Genomic DNA, 27,708 nt, shown 5'->3' with positions numbered 1-27,708 from the left:
TAAGTGCGTGGGCGCGCATATTAACTTACCTCGCAGGATGCGTCTCCTGTTGCTGCCGAGGATGTGATGGTGGTCACTGCTGCTCCTGTTCCCGCTCCTTTGACCGTAATCTGTTCATCATCTGTGGTCTGCGCTGCGGGATTACTTAGACCGAGACCCTCATCCACATCCTCCTCCCCATCGTCGTCATCATCATCATCCCCCTCCAGTTTTAGGTCGTCGATTTGGGCCAAGGCGATGGCGCCCTTTTCCACCGCCCGCCGAAGGACCACCCTCTCATCGGGATCCGCCTCCTCCCCCCGAGGCGCCTCCTCTTTCGTGTCACCCACCACAGCCCCAGCCCCCACCCCCCGCGCTGCGTGAGTTCGGGGGCGCGGAGTGGGTCACACTGTTGCTCTGCCGACGCTGCTGCAACGAAAACGCCGATGAGGGCGTCGCACTCAACTGCCGCATGTGCACCTCATCCGACACCAGCTTGTCGTCATCCATGTTGGCCAACTGCTCCTCCTCCGCGGTCCTACATGGCAAGAAAAAACAATGCCGAAATTAAGTACATTAAAAATCATATTTTTTAGTGCATTTTAAAATGCCTTTTTGGGCTGTACTGGAAATCCAAAATCCAAAGTTTAACATTTTCAAGGAAGTTCAAATAAATCATTTTTATGAACAGGTGTGACATATATCAAATTATTTATAATATCAGTTGGATTTCATCAAGATGTTATTGAGATTTTTTAGTATACTTAAATTAGTTTAGATCAAAGAACATTCAATTTCAATCTTTACTTTGCAGTTTAAATGCCTCCTAATGAATGTAAACATTTGGTGGCGCGAATTAAAAATGTAAGTGTTGAGGAGAATAAATTAATTTTAAAGAAGTGAGAAATACTTAAAGGAAAAGCTTAAATTAAGGTATTTGTTCAAGATTTAATATTCTTTTAATATTTCGATAAAAACAAAAAGATGAAAAGTTGTTTAATAAAGTTTCTTTTATGTTTATTATTAAAAAATAGGATGCGCATTTTAGCCTTAAATTCATAATTTTATAATAGAAACTATTTTAGTGCAGAAATTTGCAATGTGTTGTTTTTTTTGTGGGGTATTCTTAAAGGTCTGAAAATATTTTTGTTTTGAATTTAAAATGGACCTCATATTGAGAAAGTGCTGTTAAATATTTGTTGAAAAGAACATTTTGCCGAATCGAAATTAATTTTCGTCTCCATGGGTGGTATCCCTTGGCTCTTTCAATATTTATTCGCACAATAACGATTGAATGTCTTTGCACAACCCTCGAACCTTTTGAGAGTCGCAAGACAAATTCTTGTTTATTGTACTATGCATTCTTGTGGAGGAGAACCTCGAATTTCAATAGCGTAAATTTAATTACTTACATTGTGGCATTGAAATTATTTGCTGATTTGTCTATTTTCTATTGTAATAGTGAATTTGGTTATTTTGGGTATAAGTTTCTTACTTCCTTCGCAAGTTTCCAATTTTACTTTCGCTTCCAGAATTATTAAACCAAATTGTAATTTACGTGTTTAATATTTCAAGCTGTAGTTTATTTGATTATTATTTATTGCCATTCCATTAAAGTGCAAATCAAAATTGAAATTGTGTAAATGAAATAAGTCGATTTGTGGCATTTGAATAATTCGCTGATTTCGGTAATTTACTTAACGGGAATCTGTCAGTAAGGGACTTCGAATTTCTTTGTCAAACCCCCTTTCGAGACTAAGAGCTTTTGAATAATTTTGTATTTATTAAGTTGCTGTTTTTGTTTCTGCTGATAAGGGACCGGATATATATCTATCCATGCTTTATATCAGTTTATTTGATGTTAAATTCCCGATGCCGCAGCGGAAACGTAAAATGACACAAGGCAGCACGACGACAGTGGAAAATGGCGCGTTGATGTCGCTGTCATTATTCAAATTAGCAGTGAGACACTCACACACACGAGTGCACAAACACACGTGCAGGCACGCGCACACACACACACACAAACCAAGCAACACACACGCATTCCTCTGCAAATGTAGCACACTTTTCTGGGAAAGCGAATTTAAATCTAGCTGAAGGAAATTGGCAAAAGAAATACCAATAAGCCGAGGGGTCAACTAAGCCATGTTGGGATGCCTATGGATATACATATCATTGCGTAAATTTTCCATATTGATTAAGTGGCATTGGTGTAAAAATACATCCGTTTTATAATTCTTTATATGTGGAAAATATATTAACTTTAGATCTGACTTCATACATTCTCTGAAGAAAATTTTGAATATATAGTTGGTTCTTATGACCTTTACCATTATTATTATAAGAGCGTTAAGAGGGTTCTTTAAATTTAAGTTGAAGTCCTAATACGAAACAACTTATTTAATAAGATGACACTTTCTTTGCATTACTAAGCGATTTCCAATAATATATACATTTCTTAATTTGTATTTATCTTAATGCGATCCATTCACCTGTTGCATGGCAGTTATCATCAAATTGATGTCAAGTGTTATCTGCCCAAAAGGTGGCACTGTATTGTTGGATTGTTTGCGCCAGACAGCGTGGATTATATTTACCATATTTACTGGCCTATACAATGTGCAGCAGTATCTCCCTATTTTCTCCCTTTCTCTCTCCTAATCTCTGCTCTTTCTGATTCTCTTTCCCTATAAAATAATCGTTATCATTTATGGGAAGTAAATGCTTTATTAACCAAATTCAAACTCCGATTTATTCGTTGAAATTGCAGTGCAGGTGAAAAAGACGTCGATAAATATTGGATTACTCCCACGTTAGATGGAATTTTCCGCCATGCGTTAAAAACAATCAATTTGAACATCAATTTGCAGGCGAGATCGCAGTTCAAGTGTAATTCTCAGGTTGTAAAGATGCGGATTTTAGCACCTCCCCAGCCAACCAACCGTATAACTTTTAACATCTCCGCAGATGTTTCGAGTTATTCACGCACCTGTAAGGTTTGGTCCAATAAGGCGGTATCACATGCCCGATCACAGCGGATTATGTTCCGTTTCACTGATTAGCACATTGTCAAGCGGTTGCACTACCTTTTCCAACTGAAGTCGTTCGATGAGTAATCCCACAAAAGAAAATCGGCCCACCGAACCAATCCAGGCGATTCGAGTGGAGTTTATCGCCAGCGATGGGTCGAGATAAACTTCTAATATAATTATCGCGTATATAAATGTGTTGATAATGGCGCAACAATATTCAAAATACAAAATCGATAAATCGAACGCGGGGGAATTGGGAGAGGCAGGGACATTGACAGGGTCTCCTCGCCCATCATTGTCAGGGTCGAATATGTAAATATGCAAATATGGAACCTATTCCGTGATTCACTCAAGGAACTTTGCACTTTTCACCGCTTTTTGACTTGGCGTCATATACAATGCAAATGTTGATCTATACTCTGTGTATATTTATATAGACATATGTTAGGTGAGACTGCTCAACAGGTTTTATTTATTATTATTATTATTTTTGCTGCCGCCAGCGGCTTGCTTTGGTTAAATAGTATTTTTTCGCGTCTTTCACATCGGACTGGCGTTTGACAACTGAGCGAGAAAAATTCGCCATCGCCGGGATATAATATGATACTGTCGAGCGTTATTTTGAATTTGGTTTCTCTCCATATTCTCCATATTCTCTATATTACCCATATTTCTCTCTTTCGCTCGCGGTGACGCCAAGTGAAATCAGTTTTGGTCAACAATGTTGCTGATATGGTAATTGACTCGAGTTCGCCCGGTTGACTTGCCCGCCAGAATGATAATGGTAATTATGATGGGTCCCTAAATGATAATCAACAATTGATGGCTATTCTTTGGCAGGAGCGGTGCTGGTGGACCTAAATTCATTTTTGGGACTTTAATAAATATTTGATCGCTTTCTTAGAAGAACAAGCCCCTAGATGTTAATAGGTAAATATTTTCTTACCTAAAAGAAATATTTTGGTAAAGCTAAAAATTATTGAACGATAATTAAGGTTAACTATTGATTTCAAGAATAGATTGAGTGCCCATAGATCCTATTTTAGTTTAATAGCCCAAACTAAATATTGTTATTTGGCATTTTAAAACCTTACCTTTATTTTTATCAAAATGTTCGCCTTCAGCGTTATCTAAAAGTATCTTTTATACTATGGAAACGTATTGAATTTTAAGCTTAACAAGAAGAGAAGAAAACAGTCCTTAAGTACACATTTATTTAAGCTCTGCATTTTTCTCACATTTTTAGTCAAAGCAAAAATTTTCCCCATAGGAATTTTTAATGCTTATTCGGCATATTGCATTTCAGTGAAATTCCGTTTTGAGCTTTAGGGCAAGAAAGCCCATTTTAATTGAAGTGTCCCCAGCATAAGCATATTTGAAATTTTTAACATTTCGATACGTAACAGTGGAAGGCTTTTGCTGTAGAAAAAACAAGGCTTATTTCCTGCTTTTCTAGTTTCATTTTTAAAATTGTGTTTCCCCTTATTTTGCGAAATTTGAGGTGTGTTTTTGTACGGCCAACGTTCAGATATGAAATGTCAAAGGCATGCCTGCTGGCTTTTATTTATATAGACAAACAGTGGGGATAGTTTCAAGTCGCCAATCAGCCATTCGAACCACCACCCACTTTTGGCCCAAAGGGGTGGGAGAACCAAGGCCAAAAGGTAAGAGGCAGTAGTCAGTCCTTTTTATGAGCTTATGTTGGCTTGTTGAATTTATGGCCATAAGAAACTTGTTAAAGCACATTATTGGGTGTGTAACAAGTGTGTGTGTGTGGCTTTGTTTGCTTATGGTGCTGCGACTTTCAAGTCCCAGACTCAGGAAAAGAGGGTTGGAAAGCGGGGGTTTTAGGCGGCAGCTGCTAAGCTAAGTAGATTAAAGTCATATTTACACGTCTTTGTGTGCACCAAAAAAAAATATTGTAAACATATTTGTAAGTCTTTTCATTTCCGTCATTGAACTTTTTAAATATTATAAATAAATTAATGTGGTTTTTAAATATTTAACTTTAAGATCAACATTGTAGTTTCGATTATTATTTAATGAACAAAGTTTTGTTTCTTGTTTTTAAATTTAAATATTATATAAAATCTTAAAAGGCAACTTATGATAATTGTTGGACTCCATTTGAAATAGATGGAGTTAAATCAAAACAGACAGATAAAATATTGTACATAAATAACTAATATTTAAGAGCCCTTATTATATTATGATATTTATTTTAAGATTTCTCCGCCTTATCTTTATCGCTTTCTTCCAGTATATGTGTGTCTCTGCGGTTGTATTTGAGTTTGTGCTCTGCGTTAAGTGGCAGCAATTAACACTTGACATATTTATGCTTAACCCGAGGGCCCCAACGGGCGGTTCCCATGCATTATTGTAATGCCCTGGTGCCACCAACAACTACACCAACTACTTGGCAAGGTTGAGCCATCGATATGGCCACAACAGCACCAACTACAACAACCATATCAGCCATGTCTGGCCAGCTGCTTAGTTTATTTATTAAGCGTTTAAGCCGTTCCAAAAGGGGCGAGGCCATAGTGCCGGAAGGGGCGTGGCTATCATCCAGCTGGTGCGAAAGCGTTTCCTACGGTTTCATCCGATGTGTGTGAGGATGACAAATGTTTAAAGATAATTAGTTGGGTAAAATTTCTCCGGAGGAAGAGATATCTAACGGATTGTCGGGGTCATCAGAATAACCCTGAACTACTTAGGGGGTTAAGCGAAGCCAGATGGAATTTTTGGTCAGAATATTGCTTCCTTGAAAAATGATAGACTTAATAACTATACATTGAGTTTTCCAAAGTGTATATTTTCTTGAAATTAAATTGTTACCAACTTAAACAAGTTTTTAGGAATACAAATAAATTTTGTATACGGTATAATCTTGAAATTTATGTCTTAACCTTAGATAGATTTAATTTAACAGAAGTAATAGTTAAAAACAATAAAATCAAATAAAGTTTATGGGCAGAACTAAAATAGTGTATACATTTTTAAAATTTTAAATGTGTTGTTAACAAAGTAGCATACTAACTAAATAATACTAGCGAAAAACAAGAGAGAACGCTATAGTCGGGTGCCCCGACTATCAGATACCCGTTACTCAGGTAAAGGGAGTGCGAGGGAGATGGAGATAGAAACTTTGATCACGCATAACTTTTTAACGAATGGTCCGATTTGAAAAATTTCTTCTACATTTCGATAGGTATTGATAAACACAATAAAACTGCATTTTTACTTTCCGAAATATTTAAATTTTTAAAATCGTATATAAGCGATTGTGGGCGTTAAAGGGGCGTGTCACCTTTTTGAAACAAACTTGCGCTGCGTAGGAACTCCTAGAATCTGCATGCAAAATGCCAATCTTCTAGCTTTTATAGTTTCCGAGATCTCAGCGTTCATACGGACAGACAACAGACAGACGGACAGACAGACGGACAGACGGACAGACGGACATGGCTATATCGACTCGGCTAGTGACCCTGATCAAGAATATATATACTTTATAGGGTCGGAAACGCTTCCTTCTAGCTGTTACATACTTTTGCACGAATACAATATACCCTTTTACTCTACGAGTAACGGGTATAATAAGAACAAGCGAATCGTAGGAATTTAAGAACTTTTACCCAATCAAGTTAAATAAATATAAAAAATCGATAATATCGCCATTACGCCCTTAACTGTTCCCAAAGTCGGCCCATAAAATCAATTAAAACAAGCAATGATCATAATTTTATTGGTAATTAATTTCCGGCACAGGTCAGGAAATGACAACCATCAGAATGACAGCAGAGCATGCCAAAACAAACGCAGCAGGTGGCCAATTTGCCGCAACGAGAATCAGCCAGTTCGGTTATGGATATGGCCATGTCTTTGGCAACTTCATTTGGCTAAGAGTCCTGGCCCATAAAAGACCCCTCGGGCAGACAGACAGACAGACAGACACCTTTCCCCACACACATATCTGTGTGCATCAGTATGTGTGTGTGCTGGATTTGGGTTAATGTCGGACATTGGTCAACATGGGTGTGCAATTGAAAGCGAGCAACAAAGCAGAAAATAGAAAAATTACTCAGCGGCTCAGTTTGGGTCAGACAAAAAAAGAAGGAGTGAAGAAACCCATAAAAAGGGACAAAAGGCTTGGTAATAGAAAGTTTTTCCATACACACAGAAAAAGCTAAGATCAAATAAGGATTAATCTGAAATCTAATAAACACTAAGATTATTTTTCTAGTTTTCATAGAATTTGTATATTTTGTTCTGTTTATTTAATTGTTTTTTTTTCAGGCTCAGATGCTTAAATAATCTATAACGCATTTAAATTTTGTGCAGTGTTCTTTAAATCATCAGGAAGAAAAAGAAATCGAACATATTTGGGATCAATCAGACTTGGGCAGCAAATAAATTCTCCCATTGTGGGCACAAAATCTCAGTTGGAACTTCTTGGCGGTTGTTTAAAATAGCATTATTATTCGATTTTTTCGTGCTCGTCCCTGTTACGCATTGTTATGCAGAAAATGCGCTTAGCCAGGACCAAGGCTTTGATGTCCTTTTGCCGCTTTGTGGCTCGTATCAAAGCATTTTATTTGACGGCTGCCACTGATTTGGGTAAACACATTCAAAATCAAAAGCAATCAGGACAGCTTCTGTGGCACAAGAAAAAGGCAATAAGCCGTGTAAGTGGCCACTTTTTAAGGCAGCAATCAAGTTAGCAAGTATTCGAAAGCCATTACATTTGACAAATCGGTTGCCCCGAACCCAAACCTCAAATCCCTCGAATGCGGTACGCCAAGTCCTCTTGACATTTGCCAAAGAAATCTTAAAATCTCGTAAAAGTTACCAGGACATGGCTATTTATGTTTATGGCGCACTAATTAGCTTTGCTAGCTGCAGCAAAAGTTTTCTCCCATTAAAAGTCGCGCTATGTATTTTCCTCATTTCCTCGCTTTTTCCCTTTCAAAAAACCTGTCCCTCCTCACTTTGTTGTTTGTCATTAAAATTCACATTTTATGGCAAATTCGGTTGCCTTTTACCTAGTTTCTGTGTTGTCGCCTGCGACAGAATTTCCCCTTCTTTCGATTCCGCCGTTTGTTTACTACGAGTAAAAAGAAAATTTGCATAGAAAAAGAAATTTGCATAGCATTAAGCAGACGCTTCAAGTTGTCCTGACATCTACAGCTGCTGCTCCTTGAGGTTGAGCCATCGAGTTCGACTGGATGCGGCTGAAATATTAAATTTATGGCCAGTACGTTATGTTTACTTTTGGGGGCACGCAGTCAGTTCTGCTTAAGAGCCACTGAGAAAGAGCTTACTCACAGCAATTAAAGCAGTTTGATGGCATAAAGCTAAGCGCTCTGACTTTGGATTTTAATTCTTCATTAAATGCTACGTTTTATTGCCAAGCCTGCAAACAGTAATTATTGGGGAGATTCCACCCTTTCTAACTTTTATCAATTTAAAATGGGCTTAAAAGCCGATGGTTCGTTAGTATTCAATTAAAACAACATTATTCGATTAAGACACGAGTAAGCTGTCCTTTATGGTCTCTGCTTGATTTTCCAAAGTGAATTATCAGGGGCCACGCGGCGTATGCGCTATTTCCCATTACAGTAATATATTGTTTTGACGTTCTTAAGTTTCCTGACATTTTTCACACACCCATTTGAATCATTTAAAGGTTCTTCCCCTTAAAACGAGTCCATTGAGCTCAGGACTCAAGTGAAGACAGCATCTTTGTCAGACGCGTCGTCTGTTGCCATTTATAAAGCATAATTGAAATATGAGATTGACATTGAATACCAGTGGCTTTGTTGCCATTGTCGCCTTTTGTTCCCGGGCTTTCATCGGATACAATTCCACACCCAATGCGACACATTGTTGGGGGACCCATTTAATTGATTATTGTAAATAGAAGTGGAGCGAAGCGGGGCTTCTCTTAGAAACACTATCTGCAGCAAACTAACTACAGTAGAACTTCTATAGACTGTACTTCAAATTTATTATAAAAAATTAAAAAAAAAAACCAATCAAATACAAATAATAAAGTATTATAATTTCAATTATCTTTAAAATGTTACTTATGCTTTTAAAAATAAATATTTTATAATTGCTTAAATATAACATTTTTGTTTTATTTGTTCAATTATTTTATTTCTTATTTGCCATATTAATTTTGTAAAATTTACTTTTACTTTTTTTTTACCAATCAATGACTTTATAATGAGAAAATAGTTCGGGCATATTTTACATCCTTTAAATGAATCGGTTGAAAGGAATGCAATTGGAGCGCGGGTGGCATCGAAATCATTGACAACCTTGAAGCCCCAACATTGTGGCGCACTCTTAGCCAAATTGTCGACACTCACCTGAGGCAAATGCGCTCCTCCTCCTCCTCGAGTTCCCCGTCCATCGTGCTGGATGATTCTGTCTATAGCTGTTCCTCGGCTTCCTCCTTTTTTGCAGCTCGTTGGTGCACGTCAAGTGAGAGTTTTAACTGCCAACGGCAGCAACACTGCGAATCCTTGAGGTTGACAGGAGTGCTCTTTGCTGACGTCGGGGCTTTAAGCCACCTCAAAGTGATTTAAGCTGTTGTCAATTTGCCTAATGCCGCCAAACAAAAAGATAAACGAGGCAGGAGGCAATGTCCGTTGGTAAGGAACGTGTGTTCCATGGTGCCGAAGAATCCGTCGAGGAATCCGCTCCTGACTTGGAATCCAAATCTGTAAGCAGATAAGCGGAAAATCACATTTAGCACTACTTATAAACTCGAAAATCTCTTCCAATTCCGCCGGAGGGAAGGGCACCCTCTTCGTCTTCAGACACACACTCGCCGCCAGTCGTTCGCATTTAACAATGGCAGTATATAATTTAATAAATAGTTGCAGTTGACAGATTTCCAGAGGGTGTGGGTGCGACAGAGTGGCAAACACTACACGTCACCGGCTCAAAAAAGCAATACATATACGTCTATATAAGGATGGTGACAAGTGCAAAAGTGTGCGCGATAAGTGGCATAAAAAAGAAGCCAAAAGAAACAAGGGAACTGTATGAAACTATACTCTTGTTGAAAGTTTTGTACTCTTATGTAGGTTAGTGAAGAATATGACTACCTAAAACAAATTTGAAAAGAACATAACTAAGATTAAAATAGATTTAATAGGTTAATTGATTTAAAATTTATTTAAAATTGATTTAAAATTGATTTAAAATTGATTTAAGGGTTACAGTTTAATATCAAATCGATTTAAAACTATTTTAAACAGTGTCTAATAATATTTTGTACTTTATAAAAAGGGTATCTAATTTATTATAGAGTTACTTTTTAGTTTGATAAAATGGTAATTCGTTCTTGTTTCTGTTTTGGCATTTAATTTCATTATGTTTTATGTTAACGGGATTAGCACCCATTTCAAAGATACATTTGTGAATTTTTATGAAAACAAAATTAAAAGACAACTGATATGCAAGCAAAATTCGTTTTCTTTATAATTCAGGTTGACATTCCTGGGCAAATGAAACCTGAAATACCAGTGTCAGAATCTGGGCAAACAAAAAAGCCAGGGAATGGTAAAATCGGTGCACTCAGTCATATGGGTTTGTGTTTGTTAGTCACTCTTACTTTGCCATTTAAACTGTCGCCTTTTGGTGTGAGTGTCTGCCGTTGGTGCTCCTCCACATAGGGCAAACACTAGAAATGTCAAATGTTTTGCCTCAACATGTGCGCCCTGCACAGAAGGAACAGGATCCGGAGGAGGAGGAGGAGGAGGAACAGGATGAGGGGCAGGACAGAACAGGAGCAGCAGTCAGGGACAATTGCCGTGGTGTTGGCTGTTTTTTATGTCCAGCCCATTTCAATTGCAAATGGCACACAAAAAGAAAAAATTAACTGTCAAAAATACATTGGTCCAAAAATGTCATAAGAAATATCTTGATTAGATTTTATTATATTTCACCGAAAGTTTGAATGAGGTTAGACAGCCCATTTTGTAAATTTAAGAGGCTATTTCCTTTTGCTGCTGGAATCAAATAAAAATTAAATAATAGTTATAGATCGGCAGCACACTTTTTATAAGTCAAACTAGTTATTAAAGTTAAAGTTACTAAAGGTCATAAATTCAACATATTAATTGAAGCGTAATGTTATTAATTGAGAGCATATACTTCTTTTTTGATCGGATTAATAATAAGAATAATATGATTCAGAAATCGAAGTATTTTTAATGGGAGTCAATGACAAAATTTCAAGAAATTGTATATTTTTTCTTGTGCACCACTGAAAGCCACTTGGAGCATGCAACACCCGGTCAAATTCAATCAGTGCGTGCAACTCGCGGCCACTTGGAAATGCTGTCTGTGGTTCGCCTGCTCGAAAGTGGTTAAGAGCAGGCGATGCAGGTCCTCCAACTCAACGGTTATTATTGAGTCATAAAACACAATTTAATGCCATTAAACAGGATGCATTTAACCGCTATCGCGAACAGGGTGTCTATTAGTCCGTTGACGGGCGTTAAGGCGGCAATTCCTCATCGTAAATATATGGCAGATATCCGCCTGATCCCCATATGCAGAGTATGTTTTATTGCCCTACTCGGATATTTATCGGACAGCAAATATACGTATATGTTTTACGGCACTGGCTATGATTTATGTGCATCCTGTTGCGTGAGGATATGCCAGCAATTTCCTCTCCTTTCATTTCATTTCTCCTTTGCGTATTTTTTCCATCCGCCTGACAATGTAACCAGTTTATGACGTTGCTAGCCAAGTTTCCGGTCTGGCTAACATGTGGCTGAGGGGTGTCCTCCCCCTCCCTATTTCAATTGCCTTCACCGCCAGCAATTGTTACGAGAGCCCGCCTTAAAGTAGAGTGTTTCTGAATCCTGCTGGAAATTATTTTAAAAAATATACTCTCAAAGGAGGATTCTGTGTGTGACAGTCATCAGCAGGTGAATGTCCAATCCCAATTCCCAGAAGCTCAACCGAAATCCGCTTGGATATGCGTGCCACATCCTTTGTGTGGGCCACACAAAAACACCGAGCTTTACGACACTCGAATGGCAGAGTGTGTGTGGGTTTTTGGGGTTGCAGAAAGGACTCATCACCAGTGGCAGTAAATTGAGTGTAAATATTCCTACGATTGCTTTGTTGCTACTGTTGCTGCAGCTGAACTGTAAAACAAAAAAACCTTTGCAAGCTGCGTCAAAATGTCAGGCACGTCGATTTATGTCGCACTTTGCAAACACTATGTTGTTTTTGCAAATGCTGCTAAAACACCGAGAAAAAACCCTTGTTAAAGGTATTACAAATTAGCAAGCAAAGGCTTTTTTATTAAAGTAAATTAGTGCTCAAAATGCCACTGGTATACAATTTAAGGCTTTAACTACCCATGTACGTATTTGAAGAATAAAATAAAATATAGGGGTTACAATTTTACATTTTTGATAAAGATTTCTAGAAAATTTATATTTTAATAATCTCTAAGGAGATTTTGAAGTGTTTCCATTTTCATACGTTTTAGTATTTTCCTCTGCACTTTAAAATAAATGATTCAAACCTTTTAAATAGGAAGTTTTGTTTGTTCTTATTCAATTGTCTGCAGCCATTCACTCGACCACAATGACACATTTTTTGGTATGTACATTTTTGTCGCGTGTATTTTCGTCCTGATGCTATCCTGTTTGTTTGGGCAAAGCAGTTTGCACCATCGCGCGGCCGAAAATAATTAAGTTTCTGATTCATGTCGACACCAGAGAGACAAAGGCGACTCAACTACTCATCTTGCTGGAAGGGCAGCGAGGTGCTGGCAAGGACATGCAGCTTGCAATTTGCCACCCGGGTCCTTTGCTCCTTTTGCCGCTTGCCACACTCTCGCATTAAGCCAGCGAATTATGTTGCATGAAAGGAGCGATGAGCAAACAAACGGACCACAGATACTGCAATCCGAGTGGCCCTTTCCTTTGTTAATCCTACAGCCAAGAGTGCACCCATGAATAAGCGTTTACTGGACCGGTTGGCCGGGTTGCAGTTCCAGTTACTCGCACAGTTACCGGGCAATTATGCGCTTCTTTAAAATAAATTAATGACCAACTGAAAGTTCTGAGAAGCCGGTGAGAAAGAAAGCAGAGACTACGACAACGGACACTCCCGCAGGTGAACTATAAGGACCTTTTAAATTAATTAAACAACAGGAGAGCCGTTTATAAGCCCCTGCTATCATGAACTAACATTTTACGATTGTCTTGGGACTGATTGTAAACAATTTTTTAAGTTTTAATTAGTTCCATTAGTTGTTGAATTAGCTACTTTTTGTCAGATGAGCAATGCCTAAAATACACGTACTTTAAGTGAGTTTTACTATAGAAAGTCAAAAATATTTAATGTAAAACTAACGTTTTACCTATAAGTTTCTTAACAATAATCTCGGCTACATTTCAATAAATACTACCTTAACAAATATTAGACCTCTTAAAAAGTATTTTCAATTAAAACAATGCCTTTAATATATTTCACAAAAATAAATTTTATTAAAGAGTTTTAAAAGAAAACATAGAAATCCATGTATAAAGTTTTCGGTCCCTGATTAAAACATATCAAATTCTCAGCAATTAAATGTTTTTTTTTTTATTTCGCCAATTTTGTTTCTTCTTATTCTAATTCAATATTTAACATGCCACAAAAAGCTAAAATAAAACCAACTCTACCTTATTTGTTTTGCATTTATGAATAATTGCAAGTTCAAATACACATTTTAAAGTTTTAAGCTACAGTCCGTTTCTAAAAGTACTGAATTTTCATTTATTTTAATAACATGCAAACGAACCAATTCCAACTTCAGTCACACGCTGCGTATGATCAATTTAATTGGCAGGCATCAAAATTCGTTGCCTACTTTCAGGCTGCTCCTTTTTTCCAGCGACCGCTGGCCATTTTAAATGAACTTTTAAATTGATGTTTAAATATGGAATGAGGCAGACATAATTTATTATAAAACGCATTTCAGTTTTAATATCATGCGTCCGCTGTCAGCGCCGTAACGGTGGATTTAATTGAATTGAAATATGAATATACGCGCATAAATTGAATCAGTGCCCTGAAATTGAGTAAGTTTTTGGGTAAAGGCGTAAGGGCGAACAGGTGTTGGTCAAAATAGTGTGTGTTTATGCTTTTGCCTACACATTTTCACATTTACCACCGGGCAATTTATTTTAATTTCCCACAAAATGTCTGCTAATCATGGCATTTGCGCGTTTACATTATGCGGTCGCTTTTCGCTTTCAGTTTTTGCAGCATGTGCATGTTATTTTAGTTGCATGCATTAGCAGTCACTGCATATTGTATGAGTTGCCACAGAATTGCTTTCACCACTGCACTTTGGGACTTACAATTTTATGTTTGTCATCGCCAATGAAAGCTACAGATTCCTTTACCCAGATATAAAGGCAACATTAATGACTAACCCTCATCAGTGCGAGCTAATAAATCATCTGTTTTAGTATCACCCAATCATGATTTTAATATTCGAATATAAAATGTTCGCATTTGCCCTAACTTGACTGGCAAACGACACAATAAACGAAGTGGAAATAAAATTCGTATCCAGCCAAATTGTTTACACAAAAAAGAAAAGCTGGCCTTTTTTATGAGCCACTGGCTTGAAAGGGGTAACACCTGCTAGGACGAGGCGGTGGCGGCTGGGGTATATTAAACTTTAATTCCACAACAAAGCCGTAAAAATGAAACAGGAAACATATAGCCCCCAGGCCACATCAAACGCATTGCAATAAGCCGGACAGGATCACTTTGTCTCCAGCTTGTGCACTGAGAACAAGGAAGTGCAAATTAAGATGGATTTTGTCAACATGTTATATAAATTAGGAAATACGATTATTGTGATAAAGCTATGAAACACACAAAACACGTTATAATAACATTATATTAAACCGATACTGGTAATCACCCTTAAATGCATTAATAGAAATAAATTAAAATTTAGAATATTTTACGCTATTACAAATGTAAAGATACGAGGGATCGAGTTAATTATCTGTACATCAGACAAATATAATAATTAAATGTCTCTTTTTACGGGTTTATTCTGATACGAATACATTTCCATATAAATAAATTAAAATGTAGAACATTTCACACTATTACAAATATAAAGATATGAGTAATCGTATTAAATATCTTTACATCAGACAAAAATAAAAATCAATGTTCTTTTTAAAGGGTTTATTCTAATACGAAAACCTTTCCATAAAAATAAATTAAAATGTCGAATATTTCACGCTAACACAAATTTAAAAGATATGAGGGATCGTATTAAATATCTTTACATCAGACGAATATAATAATTAAATGTTCTTTTTAAAGGGTTTATTCTAATACAAAAACATTTCCAACCGCAACCTAGTCATGAAAACAGTTCTCTGTGTGATTGCTCTCTTTCCACCCTTTGAACACATGTAAGCTGGTAACCCCTTTGGTCTTTGCAATGTAAAATATTTGAAAATAAAATATGCTCTTCGCTTGCTTCGCTTCAAACTGGGCCAAAAGCAAATATGAGACGGCAAGAAGGGCCAACGACAAACTCGCAAAAATGTTGCATAAATTAAGCAGAGAACAAACGCTGGAAAATTGTCAGGGAATGGGGTTTCAAAGGGGGTTCTCTGGACCATTCGCAATTGCCTTGACTCTGACTTTGAGTGACGTTGAAGCGTGTCTTAAATTATGATTAAACAAGGGAATTAAATGGTTTGTGTGTAGCCTTAATGTCTACATTGCCATTACGCCACCTCCCCGGGAAAACCCCTCCCAGCTGGAAAATTAATGAAAACTGTTGCGAATTTCAATTATGTTTTTTTTTTTCAGCCACCTTCCCCGCATTCGCTTTTTCCCCTTTCTGCGTTGTTTGGACAATGACAAATCACTTGCATGTGTGTGCTTTTGTTTACTTTTCTTTTGGCTATGAAAATTATTATCTTCCCATTAATTTCACTCTCTTGGTAGCGAAAAATTTAATCAAAAAATTAACTGATTGTGTGTTTTTAATTATTCAATTATTATGACTTTACGGCTGTTTGTCTTGGCAGCCATTGCCCATTTTTTCAGCACATTAATATATATATGGCTCGGACTCATTCTGGGCGTGTTTTATCAAAGCCGCAGCCAAAAAATTTATCGGGCAAGTGAGTAAACAAATGCGCAGACAGTGAAGATGTTTCTAATGAGATAAAAGACAACTATTTCTTTTACTTTTCGATGTTTACCGAGAAACACGAGAATGCGTGTGCTAAGTTTACAATGTTAGAAGGAGGTAAACAATCATCGAATGGCAACCATAACTTGTTGGTTGACTCTGCAAACTTGGATTGCAACAAGGTTGGACAGAAAAGTTATAAACTTTATACAATATTTCAATGGACGGAAAGTAAAGGGAAACAAAGGTCATGAAGGAAAGTATGCTGTTCTAGACAAAGTTGTCCCACGTTCTTAAACTTCAATGTTTAAATTTGTTTCTAAGACATTCTATTACTGCAATTTGCCCAAGGAAAATTAGTTTCTCAACAAGATTATCACCCAATAATAATATTTAAGTTTTAGAATGACGAGTGTTGCTGAACAAGCTTTTCACCTGTTAATAAATCAAAATGAAGTCTTATTGACCTATGTTTCAATATTTCAACACTTGTCATATTTGAAAAATGCCAATAAATTTAATTAAGTCAAGATAAGTCATCCAATCAAAAAGGTCTATAAAAGTATTCATTTTTCAAATAACATGTTAAATTAAAAGGAACCAATTAAAAATAAGTTAGCTGTTTACAAAATAATAAGCATCAAAAATAAGAACTGTAAGCATTTAATTTAAAATTATAAAATGAATTTACAAAAGGCAATTATAACTTTAAAGTTTTTATTTATACTGATAGATATCATATCTATAAATATAAGAAAGCTAATCTAATTAAGCCTCAAGCAAAAACTCTAAGAATTTCGGTTCAAAATCAATGTGTTTAAGTTCCGTTTTTACTCCAAAATCCACTTCTTTTTGAATTTTCTCTTGAATTCCGCAACTTTGTCGTTGATTAGGGAGCTTTCCGTATAATCCCCCTTGACTTTTCCACACATATCCCACTACTCTGCACTTGCGATTGCAGTTAAAGTTTCATATTTGTCTACCAGTTTGCATTTTATTGTTTGCCACTTCAGCGAGCTCACCCCCCGTTTTTTGACCCCCTTTTTAACCCGAATGCAGACTGCGATGTCACCACTTTGTGCTCAAGCAAATAAACAGCCAAAGTGAATAAAGTGAATTTTTATCAGCTTCACAAGTAAATAGACAACAAGATATTCTTGGCAAACGCCCCCAAACGTTTTACTACTGATTTCATTCTTTCTTTTTGTTTTGGGAACATTTGTGCTCGTTTACTGTGTTTGGAAATTGTACATCTTTATGTTCCGCGTATGAATGGATTTCGCTCTTGTTGTTGCCCATTAAAACTGCAGAAAAGAGTGGGATAGAGGGGTAAACAAAACTGAGAAGAAAGCAAAGTCAGCCAACTAAAAATGTGTGCATTTAATTATATATCAGTATCTTTGTTTGTATTTGTACTTTGCACAGTTCAGAAGCGAGAATTTAATTTTATTACCTTTTTTTTGTAGTTTTCTGCTTGGCTGTGTAAACAGTGACTCATTCGGAGGTTTTGTATTATGACACTCCGCTTAAATGGATTTTATGTTCGGTGCCTTTTAAGGCAGCCAAAGCCATTGAAACCAGCCAGATCAGGCTTAATCCAGAATTGGCATTAGCCAGTGAAGAATGCAGTTTAAAGCCGTCAAAGCTTGGTATTAAATTGTATTAGCCAAATTGTTGATTTTGGAACTCAATATTTCTGACACCTCCATATGATGGACTAGCCAAAAAAAAAATGTGCGCCATATCTACACATTTATTTTTACAATTTGTTTATGTTCTGTTCATGGGTTTTTGGAATTTTATCTATTCCCAGGCAGCTTAAGTGATTTCTGGGGCAGACTTCTGTCTGATTTATTTGTCCAACAACTAAACGGCCAAAATGCAGGAAGGGGAAAAGTTGCGTCTGCCAAAACCGCCAGCCAAGTTGTTGGGAGAAAGTTTTCCCCCGGTGGTTGCAATTTTTCGGGTGGCTTGTTTTGTTTTGGTTTGACTTTCCTCCTCCTCGTTTTCGATTGCAGCGCAGCCTTGGCAGCAATTTGACAGACATAAACAAAAGGGAACTACGTACACTGTGGCACAGTTCTATTGGGGCTCATCCTAAAAGGAATTTTATATACCCTACTAAAATACAACTTTTTACGGAATATATGAAGAATGATTCTGAATTTACTTATTTCACATTTGTGTTAGCAATCTGTGAATTAGGGGTAATACAGAAATGTACCACTTCGTAAAAGATCTCGAAAATCTGAAACAATCCTGTAATATATGGTTCTAAAGATATGTACATACATACATCTTTTTATCCCCCGAATGATAAAAAATCTTGTTAATTAATTTATTTATATTTTTTTTTAATAATTAAATATATCTCCATGAATTTTAAAATAAGTATATAGCGTCTCAATCATCTCCATGTTTCTATTAAATTATTACAGCAGTGTTATGAAAAAGGAATTACATATATTTCATTTATCCAAATACCAAATAACAAATATAAATTTAAGTTGCAGAGAAAATAATTTATCTGGCGAACCATTTTCCTTTTACAGTTTTGAATTCTAGTCCATCATCGCTGCATAAACCGAAAATTGGACCGTAGTTGCTTGCCAATATCGTAATTAAAATAAACAGTTTCTCCGCTCGAACTGCCAGATTGCTGTTTATTTTTGATTTTTTTTAAGAGTATCCTTCAGTCAGGATTAAATGCAGCTGTTGGTTTTGTGGTTATTGCAGCCACAAGTTTTGAGCCAGGCCAATACTGGGCTACAATGTTTGAGGCCAGAGCAGTGGCAGTAATGGTAACAGCAACCAGGACAATTAACGCTGCCAAAACTGCTGAGCCATAAGTTTCCGTTGGCAACACACACAAAGGCAAACCGGATCCTGTCGTCTGGGGAGCGGTGTGTCAAGTACCCTTTTTTCTTGGCCCAATCCCCTATCTTTTTCGGGCCCAAGGGAAACTTGCTAAGAGTCTAGTCAAGATGAAACTAAATTAAATGCTGCTGAGGAGACAATTATTCTGCCATTTATCTCATATGGCATAAAGTTACAAAAAGTTTCCTCTTTTTGAACTCGCTTTGAGCTGCTTAGCGACACGTGGCCTGCTGGCTGAGGTGAACTTTTCAGCCTAGATGCGGTGTAAAGTATATTAAGTATACGCCATGATATCCCTCCCCGGCGGATACTTTACTTTTATTTACTTGTCGCTGGGCATATTAAATTTCCATCACCCCTCCATCGCTCTAAAGTTAAATGAATGTTGTTTTCAAGGACTCTGCCATCGAATTGCCTTCCTGGGCGGGGCGCTGCGCGAATTGAATTAAGTTGTGTGATTGAAGCATAAATAAATTCATTAAATACTTGGCCGGGGGATGCCATAAAAGCAGCCAAGTGTTTTTACCAGCTAATATTTAAGGTATTCGATCGGATTTCTCTGCTCAGCTCAACAGGTCGCCGGGGGCAACCTTCCACAGGACCAAGTCCTAGTCACAAGTTGACCTTCCCATTGCGCCTTATTGATTCAATCATAAAAATAACTGCAGAATGTTTGTATTTCTCTTTTGTGCCTGTGTATATATTTGAATCTGCCCCTGGCTTTGGCCACTCAATGCATCTTGTATCGTATAACTTGTATCTCAATGTCAAGGCTGTCTCGCAAGCTGCCTCATTATGGATGAATTTCAATTGGACTGGGTGATTGGCAATGAAACCAATTGCATTGGGTGGCAGCTTATTGAACGGTCAATGAATAAAAGCGGGATTTTTAAAATAATTATTGTAAAGATTTTAATTTATTCTACAGAAATAAAGAAAATAATCAACAGTCAGCTGTTAAGCTGTAATCTTGGTTTTAAACTTATTTTCTTCTCAAATAAAAGCACTGTAAAATAATATTCATGGATATAAAAAAATATATTATTAGCATATAAGATATTACAAGCTTAAAAGAAAAACAATTTTAATATATATTTAAAACATTTTAGATCGCAAGTCTATTTTAAATTTTCAGATAGTAACCATTTTTTTAAGTCGTCTTGAATTGTTATCTTTTAAGTTTTGATAGATATTTGAAAAAACTTTTATTTTCGGTAAATTAATTAATATTGTAATTAAGTTTTTTACAGTATATTTTTGAGTAATTTAATTTTAAAATCGTAAGAAAAAACACGATTACTTATTCTGTAAAGGCAAGTAAAGCCTTTTTTAAAAAATTTAACTTATTAATTTAAAGTTGAAGTATTAAGTAATCCTTTTATCAGAATGTCCTTTTCCCATGAATTATTTTACCAATTTTCGTTTGTATATTTATTGTATATTTTCTTAAACACATAGCTTTGCCGCTTTCATTCGGCTTTCAGTTAAGTACTCCCAGCTTACAGTGAGGATTAAATTACTACCTATTAGCCTCTGCCCTGTGCTGTGACCCTCTGGCCAGATGTATCCTTTTTAAGCCACCTCTTTTTGTCCAGGAACTCACCGCTTATTATGCATCTTTCTCATCAGTGTGGGCGCAGTTAATTTCACCTTTCAGAGACTAATCCCGCAGACAGGATCGGACTTAATGCCCGCACATGCCAACAAGCTCGGCAGCATAATGCGTCAAATTGCTAATTAAGAACTGCAGCAGTGGCAACTTTTTGCCCCGATTAGTGGCCGTGTCATTAGGGTCCAGAAAAGGGGGCAATACCCGGCCAAAAGAAGCGAAAAGGGTCTGAGCTTGCGTGTTAAGATATTTGATTATGACAAACATCCACACATACGCTAGCACACACACACACACACACACTCAAACCAATTAGCCGAGGGCGTGTCCTTTTGGGGCTGAAAAGTAGACTACACTTTTGTTGTTTCGCTGCTGGTCATTCAACTATTTGTGCCAAAAACCGAATTTGTGTCACGTCACAATGGGCGTCACAAAAAATAAAACTAATTAAGAGCTTAAAGATAGCGACAGTGAAGAAGCGAGCGATTAAAAATAGCCCGGGTGGAGGCTGCACACGCCTATTTTTAGGGTCACCTCGGGGTCAAGCACTCCGCCCGGCTAGACAACTGGCGGGCGGCAGGCAGGTGTATCCAAAGGATATACGGTCTCTAATCAACCCCCGATTCGACCGGGTTTAAAACCACCAATTTATTTGCGTTTTGCCCGCTGCGCACAAAGTTTTTTGGGCAGCTCACTGAAGCTTCAGTAATGCGAATTGATTTCCGCCGGCTGCAGACAACACGGTTATCCATTTCTGTCGCATCCGTATCCGGATTCGTTTCCTCACGGCATATCCTCACACAACAACAAGCCACATCTTTGCACTGAGCGAATGAAATTTGAATACAACTCCCCAGAATTTCCCGGAATAAATATTTTATAAAGTTGTGGAGTTTTCAATATTTTATCTTAAGTTCAAAACTAAAATAAGACAAACAAATTTGTTGCGCCATTTACTTATGATGATATTGAGGAACCGAAAACAATCTTAAAATTTTAAGTATTTTCAAATAATTTCTTTCCCGTTTTGAATAAACGAACCCTCGACGTGTTGACATTTCGCTTTCATAAAGATTTTTTCTAAATGTAAAACATTCATCTTCGTACAGCCACTTGATTGTTTAAAACTTCCAATTCGATTTTTACGCCTAAATACTTGGGAAAATTGTTGATTTGATTTTGGCCCCGCGAAAACTTTTTAATTAATTGGCCCCGACTTTGCTGTTGCTCTATTTGTTACTGGTTTTATGGCAATGTGCATCCCGACCTGGTAAATGGGACTGGGACCATTTGATTTCGTCCGAGAAAAGCAAACGTGACCCAAAAGTTGGTGGCTCGTGTTTTTGCCCATCTTTCCCGGAATTCCGGAAACAAACGTGACAGTAATAGGTCATGCTTGATTCCCTCCGAATTTCGGACTCGGCGCCAATAAAAAGTTTGTCTTATTTGATTTTGATTTGATATTTTTGAGTAGCACATAAATTTACCTTCACTTTTCGTGTTGAAAGTTGGGTCCGTTTTTATGGTTTTTGGTCAATGATGCTGGATAAACTTTTCTGATGTTGAATGTAATTTGAAGATTGATATGTCTTCAATTTATTCTCCATACCAAGTAAGTATTTTAATGAAGACTTTCAGAGGCAAATAAATTGCCACACTTTTATTATCTTCAATTGATAAAAATATTGAGTTTTTATTCGAACAAGTGGGTAAGCAAATACTTTTGTTTACATTTTCTTGAGTTATTAAAATTTGATAGAATTTAAAATTTATTGTAATTTTGTGAAATAAAAACGTTTTATTAAAGAGTCATCATCTTTAAGTAAATTTTAAACGGATCTTAATTTTAAAACAACGATAAACTTTGTTTTCATTAAATAACAACTTCAATGTAATTTTTAATGTTTACAAAAAAAATCGGTATGATCTGTGACACTCTTGTTAAAAACTTTCTTAAAACTCTTTTACACTTCACGAGCTCCGGCCTTCTTGTCCATTTTAATTTTACGCACAATTTCCGGCGGGAATCACTTTGACACCAAAATTCACTTTTCACTTTTCGGCTTACCAGCCTTCATTGCGTCAAGGTAACTCAATTTGAAATTCTTTTCAATTAATTGAATTTTTACTAATTACACGCACTTAGCACCTTGTTGGGTTTTCGAAAAAGGGAAAGCGAAATCGAGGAGCGCGCGAGTAAAGGACTTCCGATTCGCGTGGCTGGCCGAATGACAATGCGTCGTATACGCAATTTCCTGCCGCACAGTGTCGCGTTCCATCGGCAACTGAATTGAATCGCTCGTCGCCGACAAAACGACTTGGAAGCAACAAGCGCGCACGCCGAACGCCCAGGAGCGGATTCGGGCTCCTCGGGTTATAAATCGTGGTTATTTACTGTTGCTCGCACCATCCAGTATGACATCACTATCCAAATTCGTCAGTGTTAGATGCGTAATTAAAATGTCTGCATAATTAAACACGGGAGATTTCAGTTTATCTGCGGGCACTTGACATATTTATCACATGGACCGAAGTCTGAAAATCGGGCGACTTGGACCAGCGGCAACCACCTGTTAGCTTGGCGCCATGTTAGCCAACAGAGAGCTGTTTCCGAGAGCTTTTTGGTTAACATCATGTTAGTGTGGATGGTCAAGAGATGTTCGAGAGCTTTTCATTACATGCCAGGAAATGTACCAAAATTAGATTTCTATATGATATATTTTATGATTAGAAATACATTTTAAACATTTCTTAAGCTTTGATTAATTTAATTTAGATTTCAAAAGTTCCATAAAATTTAAAGGTTCTATGTTAAATCTAAAATTAAAAGGAGTTTTCTGGTACGATTTATCATATGATTTTTTCTAAATTGGCCCAGAGTTGTTTGTAATATTTTTACAGAGGGTTTGTAATACCTATACCTATTTATATCAAATAATTTGTATTAATTATTTAAAAGCGTTTTAGCTTTGATTTCAATCTATAGATGTACATCGTCACTTGAAAAACATTTTATATTCATTTATTTATTTGAAATATAACGTAAATCCACAAAGTTGACAAAGTAATAGAATAATAATCAAGATATACATAGTATATAATACTTAAGCACCGACTAGTACATAATCGAAATCGGTTAATAAGATTTTCATTATTAATTGTATATTATACTGTTGATCTAAGAAATTATAAAACATGTAATTTTTTTTAAATTTTCGTGTATTTTCAGAAATGTATTAAATAATTTTTAAAAATATAACAGAAATCGAAACAACAATGAAAGTTGAAAATAAAGAATTTCGTCTATACATTCATACAAATGTGCATTTTTGTCATTGTGTGTGATAACATTGCCTGAGCCATGATACAATAACATAAGGTAGTCTCGTCGGCAAATTTTGGAACCCTACTATTAAAACAATGAGTGCGAGTGAAATGGCAACTGTTTAGTAAGTGCGAGCAGAGCGACAATAGAATGTGTGGATTAACCCTTAGATGGTTCAGAGGGTTTTTTTTTGCCTTTCATAATAAAAGGAGTTTAATTTTTTTTTATAATTTAATTTTTAATAATTTTGAATTTGAAATTAGGCGTTGTTTTTGTCTCTGAATACTGAGTCTTTTGTTAAGATTCTTAATTCTAAAATATATTCTAATCTTAAAATAACAAAGAATTAAACGAAACTTTAATAATCGCAGCCGAAAATGTTAGTATAAATTTAGACATAAAAACTTATACTAACATTTTCGGCTGCGATTATTAAAGTTTCGTTTACACTCTTTGTTATTTTAAAAGTATCACAGCGATTCCTCCCACAGCGCTCTTTTTGCTAAACATTTCGGTGCCTTTACGCCATCGACGTGTTTGCGGCACACTATGCAAAATGTCATCTTGCTTAAGGGTTAATTCCCTAAAAAATTCGTCCGCAGACAACCTTTCCCTTCGAAAGACGAACACGCACTGACCAAAACCCGAACGTTTAGACAGCCGACGAGACTACCTTATGTTATTGTATCATGGCCTGAGCGAAAACATTTGGAGAGAATAACAAAAAAACCGGTCTCCCTCTCTTTTGGGTGCTTTACCACTCTTTTTTTAGATTCTCTGGGAGCCAATGCCAAGTAACACAGAAACAAAAGTAAGGCGGAAAATTAAAAAAGAAAAGTCTGCTGATACTCTTATATACTAACTTATTTTGTATTTTTTTCTTGAATACTCCCCTGTGTTAGATATGTGTTTTGAAAATATAGTTTTAACATTTATTGGTCTTTGGTTTTAATCTCACCTATTCAAATTTTATGTCGACTAATGATGCATTTTTTAGATTTGGTTTGTTAACATTTAAATATACAATTTTTTAAATAAAAATTTTTAAAATCTTAATTTTATAAATACAAATACGATATTTTTACTGACGCAAAAAATGTACTAGCCTGGGGCCTTTTATTTTCTCAGACATAATAAATCAGAATTGTTTTTCAATTTGTATACATTTGAAGCACATTGTGTTGCACAATAAAGGTACCCTAAAAAAAAGAGTAATTTGCATGATGCAATAATTGATATAGAAGAATCAGATGCGAAACCAGAGAGTATAAAAAAGAGCATGGTAAACAAAATTTTATCAAGTTTTTTAGCCGCTGACAGCTGTTCCACTTTTTATCAGATTTAGAAAAATATAAACAAATAGAAAGAAGGTAATCGTTCTTAGTCATTTTTACAAAGTTCCTCTAGTTCCGGCAATATTGAGTGTCCTGTTTAATTGAAGAGGGTAGATAAAAATGGGTGACGAAATTGGCAACACGTGGAAATCATCATTACAATGTTATAGACAGAACAAAACGAGACGTATAGACAGAGAAATAAAGAGCATGAGAGAGAGAGAGAGTTTTGGCATTAAATAAGAGCGCACCTAGGTAACAACCTTCAAACAGTTTTTAGACACTGCAACGTGCGGACCTCGCTTGGCCTTAAATATTTAAATTAAATTTGCAAGGAATCAAGAAAATAATGTGTGGAATCTTTTCTATATTTTCGAGGGACGGGGAACAGATTCCCCCGCAAATCCTCCATGGCAGCAAACACAGTTTAAGGGAGCTGGCCTACCGTCAAAGTGGAAAACAGCGGCATCGTGGTCCGGACTCCACCGGGGTCTATGTAATCGAAACGGAAGGCGTGGCCATGGTGCACGAACGCCTGCGGATTGTGGGCGTGGAAATGGGCGATCAGCCTTTCGTCTCTGAAGATGGCAACATAATCCTGGTGGCCAACGGAGAGATTTACAACTATCTGGAACTCTCGGCGGAAATAGCAAAAAAACGTGGCTTCTACAAACCCAAGAGCGATTGCCATGTGATACTGGAGCTGTACAAGGATTACGGCAAGGATCTTCTGCAATACATCAGCGGTATGTTTGCTTTTGCCCTATACGATCGAAGGACCAAGGAAGTTCTAATAGCCCGAGATCCCTTCGGCATAATACCCATGTATGAGGGTGAGGATGCGGCGGGAAACCTTTGGGTTGCCTCGGAGATGAAGTGCCTGACGGAAACCTGCTCCAAAGTGAGAACTTTTACGCCTGGCGAGGCCCGATTTGGCAGGGTCGGTGAGCTGAAAGTCTGCTGGCAGTTCGAGCAACCCTGGATCAAGGAGGTGCCCAGACAAACCTGTGATTTAGCCCTACTTCGAGCCAATTTGGAGTCCGCGGTGCGCAGCCATCTGAAATGTGATGTGCACCTAGGAGCCCTACTATCTGGCGGAGTGGATTCCAGTCTTATTGCCTCCATAGCCACGAAGATAATGCGGGAACGGGATCCCACCTTTCGCTTGAAAACGTTCTCTGTGGGCCTTAAAGATGCACCGGATTTCCAGGCTGCCAGGCATGTGGCCAAATATATAGACAGCGATCACAAGGAGATCATCTTCGAGATCGATGATGCGCTGGATGGCATAAGAGATATAGTTTACCACCTGGAAACCTATGATGTTACCACTGTGAGATGTAGTTTGCCCATGTTGCTACTGGCTAGATACATCAAGAGCACTGGTATTAAGATGATTCTGTCTGGCGAAGGAGCAGATGAAATCTTTGGAGGGTATCTGTACTTCCACAAGGCGCCAAACTACGAGGATTTCCACGAGGAGCTGGTGAAACGAGTGCGGCAGTTGCATTTATCTGATTGTCTGAGGGCTAACAAAGTGGCCATGGCCAAGGGAGTGGAGCTGCGAGTGCCGTTCCTGGACACAGGATTCGTTAACCATGTCATGCAAATCAGGCCGGAGGACAAGATACCGGGCCCCCTTAACAAATTCGGGGGAGAGCAGCAGAAGCGTTTGGAGAAGTACGTCCTGCGCGCCGCCTTTGCCGATGACTACCTACCAAATGATGTCCTTTGGCGGCAAAAGGAGCAGTTCTCCGATGGAGTGGGCTACGACTGGATCGACAGCATCCGTAGGGTGGCCACTAGCCACGTAAGCGATAAGGAATTCGCCGGAGCCGCTCTACGGTTTCCCTTCAACACGCCCACCACCAAAGAGGCCTTCTACTATCGTTGCATTTTCGCAGAACAGTTTCCCGGAGAATCTGCCGCCCGAACCGTGGTGAGATGGGTGCCACGCCTCGACTGGGGCTGTCCGGAGGATCCATCTGGACGGGCTCAGGCCGTCCACCAGGTCAACAAAGACTGATAGAAACCATAATTAAATTAGTTAAGTCTGAGGAATTCCAATCAGCATTTGCTGAGAAATGGACAATAAATTCCTTTAATTGGTAGTCAACTCAAAGGTGTTTTATTTATTTAAATGAGCATTTATACACTCATCAGATAAGGCGGCGTGTGTACGGTTTCATATATTCTGCCATCTGTTGATTGTCAACACGTGCGCTCCACTTGACAGTGGAAAACCAGCTGTCGTCAATTGCTTTTAATATGCATAGTAATGAGAATTGCTGTTTACTAGATAAAAACGCCAATCAAGCAGCTTTCCGCTCCCATCTGTAAAG

At 37.4% G+C, this 27,708-nt stretch overlaps 2 protein-coding genes across 3 annotated transcripts in view; one reads left to right on the top strand and one right to left on the bottom strand.

Moving 5' to 3' along the window:
- LOC108048251 (adenylyl cyclase 78C) overlaps positions 1 to 22,396 on the bottom strand; it is a 37,082-nt gene extending 14,686 nt beyond the window's left edge. Inside the window, exons 1-4 of one of the 2 annotated variants that reach the window (XM_044456725.1) lie at positions 22,195 to 22,396; positions 9,389 to 9,742; positions 348 to 517; positions 30 to 313 (exon numbers count right to left, since the gene is read on the bottom strand). In XM_044456725.1, coding sequence (XP_044312660.1) covers positions 30 to 313; positions 348 to 517; positions 9,389 to 9,432 — 498 coding nt within the window. In that variant the 5' untranslated portion in view covers positions 9,433 to 9,742; positions 22,195 to 22,396. Of the gene's footprint in view, positions 1 to 29; positions 314 to 347; positions 518 to 9,388; positions 9,743 to 22,194 lie in introns of those variants that run through there. The other variant, XM_044456724.1, reaches the window with a different exon arrangement.
- A 3,223-nt stretch (positions 22,397 to 25,619) lies between these two features.
- On the top strand, positions 25,620 to 27,482 carry LOC108043874 (asparagine synthetase [glutamine-hydrolyzing] 1). The gene has a single exon (XM_017122688.2). The coding sequence runs from the start codon at positions 25,716 to 25,718 to the stop codon at positions 27,390 to 27,392; it is 1,677 nt and encodes a 558-aa protein (XP_016978177.1). The 5' UTR covers positions 25,620 to 25,715; the 3' UTR covers positions 27,393 to 27,482.
- Positions 27,483 to 27,708: the final 226 nt, after the last annotated feature.

Source organism: Drosophila rhopaloa, unplaced genomic scaffold (genome assembly GCF_018152115.1).
Source record: "Drosophila rhopaloa isolate 14029-0021.01 unplaced genomic scaffold, ASM1815211v1 contig_150, whole genome shotgun sequence".
NCBI classification, from domain to species: Eukaryota; Metazoa; Arthropoda; class Insecta; order Diptera; family Drosophilidae; genus Drosophila; species Drosophila rhopaloa.
This window is presented reverse-complemented; position numbering and strand designations above follow the sequence as displayed.

Excerpts from the sequence above, each read along its gene's own strand:
- LOC108043874 (XM_017122688.2), top strand. The coding sequence starts at position 25,716 with ATGTGTGGAATCTTTTCTATATTTTCGAGGGACGGGGAACAGATTCCC.